Source organism: Salpingoeca rosetta (assembly GCF_000188695.1).
Source record: "Salpingoeca rosetta unplaced genomic scaffold supercont1.15, whole genome shotgun sequence".
NCBI classification, from domain to species: Eukaryota; class Choanoflagellata; order Craspedida; family Salpingoecidae; genus Salpingoeca; species Salpingoeca rosetta.
In genome coordinates, this window is record NW_004754919.1 from 1,500,950 (window position 1) to 1,507,868 (window position 6,919).

Sequence of the window (6,919 nt, forward strand, 5' to 3'; positions counted from 1 at the left end):
ACTACGACAGAGCCATCCACTTCCACGAGAAGGACCTCGCCATCACGGTGGAAGCGTTGGGCGAGAAGCACCCGAGCGTAGCCACGTCGTACTTCAACATCGGCCTGCTCTATGACAAGCGCGGTGACAAGGAGCAGGCCTGCGCGTACATGCAGCAGGCGCTCGACATTTTCACAAGCACGCTCAGGCCAGACCACCCACACACCCTCAAGGCGGAGCGCAACCTGCGGCGCATTCGCGGTGGTGCTGTGACTAGGCAGCACACATCCACGCAACACGTGTCAGAGTCTCGACTTCAGCAGCAACACGTGCTTGCTCATCGCAACCTTCTTCTTCGGTTCATCTCTTCTGCTGTCGTGTACCAGGCGTTTGCTCCACAACGCAACCTGCTCATGCGATTTCCCGGTGCAGTTGCACATGCTGACGTTGACGCAAGACGCCCAGCAAACACAGGCAGCGACGGTGAGGACAAGAAGACAGGGACTGGGCGAGATGCTCCTCGTGGCTGCTCAGCACCAGCAAGAGCGTTGTACAAGGACGCTTGCGAGTGCCCGAGTGAGCCTCCGGCCGGTTGGTTGCGGAAGCGTGGGCGACGGAGGGCCGCCTTTCGCCCGTGCTGGTGCAGGCTTGACGACGACGGCCACCTCGCGTACGGCAAGTCCGCGTCAGGCACGGCCAAGCGACGCATCCCCCTGTCCAGCGTGCTGTCAGCTGAGCTCGCCCATGGTGGCGAGGAGTTACACGTTGCTGTTTCTGGCCGCACCTTCGTCTTCCGCCTGGACGCGCGCTCTGACACCTCGCTCGCTGACTGGTGCACCGCCATCAACAGCCGCATCAACGTTACCACTTGACTGTGTGCTCTGTGCGTGTGTGTGTGTGTGTGTGCTTGCTGGTTGGTCTCTTTGCTCGTTTGCTCCTGCTCTTTCCTCCACGTGCTTGCCTTACTTTGCTTGCGTTTACTTGCTTGACGTTGCTTGTTTGATACTTTAGTAAACTCTTCACACAATCCAACCGGCTGACAAGCAACGAGCATACAACCTACCACACCACATGTCAACCAAACACTGGCTACCAAACAGGTCCTATTTCACCCCCACATCCACGCCCACAACGCCCGCCTTGCGCATCAGCAGCTCCAGGGCGCGGCCGGTGGAAAAGTAGTTCCATCAGCACGGGAACGTGCGGCGGTATCGACAGCGGGTTCAGTTGCCCAGCGTGCACGGCGCCCAGCAGCCTTGTCGGAGCGCTGGATCGCCAGCCTGGACTCGTTGTCCGTCCGCGACCGTGCGGAACAGCACGTCGTCGCTGCAGGCCCACGCCAGTCGGGGATGCGCCCAACTCTCGTGTTGCACCTCTGCCGCCGTCTCCGTCCTCCGGGTTCAGGTTGTCCGTCCCCAGCGACAGGTTCCACCATACAAAGGGCTGCAGCGACATCAGGAACAAGAAGACGTCCGCGTCCCGGCAGCGTGCTCCCGCAGTCTTGTCTCCTCGTCGGTCTGGCTGCGCATCATGCCGGAAAACTCGGCGGCAATCCCCGCCAGCAGCTGCAGCTTCGTCTCGAACGGCGCCTGCAGCGTCTTCTCGCTGACGACCATGTGCGTGTCCTTGTCCACCTCGCGCGCGCGCGTGTACTCAGGCGAGAAGTTAGAGCACGTCTCCCGCGTGTGGGGCACACCCGTCCGTCCGCGCAAACCACAATCGTGTTGACGGTGTTGTCGTGCTGGAACGTGCGCTTGGGGGTCTCGGCGGCCAACACACGGGTACGTCGGGGTCGGCGAGCGACCTGAAGCCAAGCGGCCGTGGCGGCGGCGGCTCGATGGTGAGCCCACCATCCCCGTTCACGCATCCCGACAGACGTGCTTGCTCTTGGTAGCTGCTGGAGCTGGCGGTGGGGGGAGGAAACGACGCCACGACAGACGGACAAATGACTGGGCGTGGATGTGGAGACGTTGTGGCAACGGAGCATGCTGGCTGAACGCACTTGTCGACATAGATGAGCTGCAATGTTTGCAAAAGCGAGGAGAGATGGTTGCCTGTTGGACAGGCGAGGAGACGGGTGAGTGGTGGATGAGGAGGAGCACGACTAGTCCACACGGGACCTCAGGTGAACCGCAAACAAAGGTGCAGACAAGGGCGCAAACGCACGCACGCATGAACGCACGCACCGTCGATGGAGATGCCTGCGTCGTTGGCAAGAGCGAGCCAGGTGTGGGTGATGGTGGTGGCGGCGATGGTGCCGATGCGTTTCAGCTCATCATTCGATTGAGACAGCTGCCGTACACCCAGTGCAATGCAGAAGGGATTGTGGTAGTGTTGGTGGTGGTAGTGAAACGGGTGAGAGACACTCTTCATGGAAGGACATGATGTTGTCCAACACGCCTTCCCCAACGCACAAGTTCATGCACACACACACTCACTCACACACACACACACACACACACACACACACACACACACACACACACACAATCTCACACACCATCCTCCTTCTCGTGGTCAATGAGGCCTGCGGCGGGGATGCGCTGGCGGTCAAACGTGAGCGTGGTCAGGACACGGAAGAGCTGCCAGATGTGGATGAAGTGCAGGTTGCTCAGGCAGTCCAGGATGCCGTTCAGCATTAGCACGCGAACGGGTGCAGCAGCTTCGGGTGGTCTGTGGCCAGCGACAGTAGCAGCACAGACATGGCTGCGTCCACCTCCTGTGCCTGCCCCGTGCCAATGTGCGCCACCAGCGCCCCGACCACCTCCTGCCGTGCACTCGCGGTCAGAGTCGAGCGTAGGCGCCTGGCTTCTGGAAGGTGCAAAACTTGCACCTGCTCACGGTCGAGCGTGGAAATGTACCCCCAGGCAGCGTAAGACGACACGGGCACGCACGTGTCCTGGACGCACTTGCGGCAGAGGCGGTCGTGCTGGCGCGTGGGCTCGCAAAGCAAATCTCTTCCTCATCCGGACCGCACTGCGTGACGGGGCAGCATGACTCGGCCTGGCGGTCGACGGGCTTGAAGGTGGCGCTAAGCTCGCACTGGCTGCACACGCAGGTCGCTGGTAGGGGGTGGGCTTGGCCGTCTCCTCCTCGCCGGCGTCGCACGTGGTGATGGGAAAGCGAGCACGCCCTGGCCAGAGACAGCCTTGTACGTGCCCTCCAGGACACTCGTCGCAGACACGGTCGCTGATGAGGAGGGTCATGGCCTGCACCTCCTCAAACCCGGGCGCGCACTCTGTGACATCGTGGAACGGGGTGGGTGGCAGGGTCGCTGTCGTGGTCGTGGGTGCCTGCGCGGCAGGTGAAGCTGGAGCAGGAGCCGTGGGAGCCCGCCTCCGTGTAGTGGCCAGCGGGGCACACTTGGCTGGCAACCCGTGGAACCGTCGCTGTCCAAGTCGATGGTGCGGGCCGAGCAGTCGTGGCACACGCGGTCCGAGGAGCGGGTTGGCGCGGCGACCTCTTCCTGGCCGAGCTCGCACTCCTCAATGGGCTCGTACTTGCTGCCGCCAACGGATGGGGAGAACTCCGTCACGCCGTCGCATGGCCGACAGTCGGCTGAGTCGGCGTCGTAGACAAGGATGAAGCCAGCGCTGCACTCGCACGTGTCTGTGCAGCCTGGGCAGGAGCGGCGTGCCGCGTAGGCGTCCATCTGGCGAATGGTGGCGTGGATGCCATCCTCGCCCGGGCCGGAGCAGCACACGTCAAGCACCACGTCGAGCTGCTCGTCCGTGGGCCAGGCGCACACCATCTCCTCAAACAGTTGCGTGATGAGCTTGTTGCAGGCGAGCGTGTCACAGGAGCACATGCGGTCCGTGGTGAGCGTGGGCGGGATGGTCTCGATGAAGGGCTCCTCGCACATGCTGGTGGGAAGCACGAAGTGTGGTCCGGCAGCGGCTGGTACTCTATGCCAAAGGGTGCAGCTCACGCACATGCGGTGGTCGCGCACGGCGTTGCCAGAGACAGACTTCTTCTGGCCCGGCTTGCACTCCGTCCAGGGAGAGCAGACGGCGTCGGAGGACGCGGAGCATGGGGGTGGAGGCCCAGGTGCCCATGCCACACGTGGTACATGGCACACAGCCGTGGTCCTTGGCGTAGTAGTTGAGAGGGCAATGGGGTAATGCACGACTGAGGAGGTTGCCGTCGCAGCGGAGGCAGTTGGTGGCGTTTGGTGGGGTGGCATTCGGCACACGCAGAGTGTCATTCAGCACACCCGTTGCCGAGCTCATACTCACCATCGGGATACTCGCTGATGCAGGGGCCGTTACTGGAGGTGAGAGTGTAAAGGTGGTGCACTCCTCGATGCCTGGAGGGGAGGGTGTGAGAGTGGAGGAGAGGATGGCATGAGAGGCAATGACAACATCGTTGTGAGTATTGAGGAACCGTGGACTGCTTCATCTTCTCAAGGTCACAGCACTCATATGAGGCTTTGAGGACAAGCACGCACACACACACACAGACACACACACACACAGACACACACACACACACACACACACACACACACATACACACACACACACAGCCAACATTGGTCGACATACCATTGGCTCGTGATGAAGCTATCCTTGAGGACCCGCCGCACGGTGTTGTTGTGCACCGTGTCGATTGTCGTGCGGTTGTGCTTTACAGTCTGCTCCAAGTTACCGTTTGTGGTGAAGCATGTTTCCCAGAGTTCCATATCCGCGCCGCCGTTCAGCGTTTTCGCGACAGCTCGACGGGAGTCACGGGCGTACTTGTTGGCACTGACCATGTTTGCAAATCGCACCGCAGTCTGTTCCAATCGTCACCGTGTCACGCTTCCACTGCCCGCGCACGACGTCGTTGAGCAGTATGCTGTTCGCACACGAGGGCACGCCGTTGATGCTGGCGTACGAGCACATGGCAGCGAGTGCCCGCGCTTGTACTGCACATGAGACACGTGGCAGAGGGGAGCGGGATTAAGATGAGAGGAAGTGGGAGGTGAGACAATGGCGCAAGCATGGTGGCGTGGACGAACTAACAAGAATTGTTGATTGGAGATACACGAGCTGACACAGACAGACAGACAGACAGACACACACACAGACACACACACATGCACACCTCGGTGTCCCAGAGGTCAAAGGTGGAGATGTTCCCGTTGAATGCCATGCGGTTTGTCTCGACTGAGTGCGCGTCAACGTGCCTGAGACCTAAACGCGATGGTGCGGTGACAGCAGTGTAAATGCCACGTCCACCACCAAGTGTGCAAATGAGGCAGCGTCGCTGACACGGTTGTGGGCGTTTGCATACACACATGTGTGAGGTTGGATGCGTGTGCGTACCTGCTGCCATTTTCTTGTACTTCTTGTCTGGGCCATCCTGGCAGCCCGCCACGTAAGCAGCAGCGTACTCGCCGCTCAAGAAGGGGTCTCAGAGATTGAGAGGGGTGCAGTGAAGGTGAGGAGGTGGGCCTGCAAAGTGAGCGAGTGAGTGAGTGGGTGTGAAGGGGTAGGTGGCATGCGGGCGACTGTTGTAGAGTGATCGCATGTGTGTGTGTGTGTGTGTGTGTGTGATATGCACCAGCATCAGCAACACGTGATGAAGGGGGCACCTGTGAGTCCGATCTTCTGCAAGACGCCACCGCCCCTGTGCCAGTTGAGATTGTTGAAGGTGCGCATCTCCGTGGATATGGCCTGGAAGCGAAGAACCGGTGGTGGGGGACGAGGAGGGAGGGAATGAGCGACAGGTGCTTTGATCAAGAAGAAACCGACATAGCAGACGCAGACACACACACACACACGCACACACACACAAACACACACACACACACACACACACACTCGCCACAAGCAGCGGTTGAAGGCTGCGCCAAGACCTGTGGGCCTCAATGAACGTCGTGGCACACTTGTCCTGGCTAATGATGCACGCAGAGCCAACGGCCGTGTTCATCTCCGCCAGATGCAGACACGGCGGGATGTCGAGCCTGCGACCCACACGCACACACACACACACACACACGCATATGAGCATGAAGAAGGAGGTGGTGTTGTTGTGTGAGTGGTGGTGGTGGTTGATGTCGCTGTGGCACGAAGAAGCGGGGAGGATGGGGAAACACAAGCAGACAGAGTCACGAGTCACTGCGTGGGCGCTGCATGTCCTTTCCCACCTCTTGACGCCATAGTCAACAACAGCGCATGGGCTGGTGACGGGATCAGGGCCAATGAGACCGGCCTTCTCCTGAAGACTGAGGCGTCCAATGAGGTCGTCGAGGCGGGCACAGATGGACAGACTCGAGTTGCAGACCGGCAACTCCTTCGTCGCTGCAGACAGGCACACATGGCCTGACAAGGCAAGGTGCAACATCAGTCACGTATCTACGTATGAGCTGAGAGAGAGAGAGTGTGTGTGTGTTGTGTGGGTGTGTGTGTTGGAATCACCTGTTGGGAACGGGTTTGCCGGAACAGTTTGCCCGGATGATGTTCATGCGATTGGCTGCTCCGCACCTCTCGGTGGACGCTCCCGTGCACGGCTCGTTGCAGTCGGAGGAAGGCTACGCATGTGTGCGTGTGTGTGTGTGGGGGGGGGGGGGGGGGAGTGCGTGGTCGCATACACTACTGCACACACACAGACACACACACAGGCCCCCCCCCCGACACCCACCCCGACACACACACACACACACACACACACCGCCGAAACTGCGCGGGGGAATTCAGCTTGGGTGCCGCAAAAACATTGGTAGCCGTACTCCACGGCGCTTGAGGGGAAAAGTTTAAGGGGTAGCAGAGCGTGGCACACGCCTCACGCGTCATGGACGCCTGCGCCATGTTACCCGCACACGCAAATGTGCGATTGTCAACGCGGTGTGTGCCAGTGTGTGTGTGGGGGGGGGGAAAAAGTGTTAATAGGTGAGCGCCCCGATGGGAACAGGGGATGGGCCACGCCAAGTTCGGTTTCTCACACACACACACACACA

General features: G+C 60.3%; 2 protein-coding genes across 2 annotated transcripts in view; one reads left to right on the forward strand and one right to left on the reverse strand.

Annotated features, from left to right (window-relative positions):
- PTSG_12397 (uncharacterized protein) overlaps positions 1-1,161 on the forward strand; it is a gene marked incomplete at both ends in the record, with an annotated part of 20,197 nt that extends 19,036 nt beyond the window's left edge. Inside the window, 2 exons of the mRNA XM_004992948.1 lie at positions 11-811; positions 1,080-1,161. Of these exons, the coding sequence (XP_004993005.1) occupies positions 11-811; positions 1,080-1,161 (883 nt within the window). The remainder of the gene's footprint in view (positions 1-10; positions 812-1,079) is intronic.
- A 272-nt stretch (positions 1,162-1,433) lies between these two features.
- PTSG_06114 (uncharacterized protein) lies at positions 1,434-6,770 on the reverse strand (the record flags this gene model as incomplete). Its single annotated transcript, XM_004992949.1, has 18 exons — positions 1,434-1,783; positions 1,843-1,971; positions 2,166-2,271; positions 2,478-2,652; positions 2,682-2,908; positions 2,952-3,289; positions 3,355-3,882; positions 3,929-4,107; positions 4,193-4,285; positions 4,524-4,692; positions 4,778-4,879; positions 5,055-5,153; positions 5,286-5,372; positions 5,555-5,636; positions 5,791-5,926; positions 6,110-6,263; positions 6,447-6,493; positions 6,634-6,770. The coding sequence occupies 18 exons, from the start codon at positions 6,768-6,770 to the stop codon at positions 1,434-1,436; spliced, it is 3,138 nt and encodes a 1,045-aa protein (XP_004993006.1).
- Between the last annotated feature and the right edge of the window lie 149 nt (positions 6,771-6,919).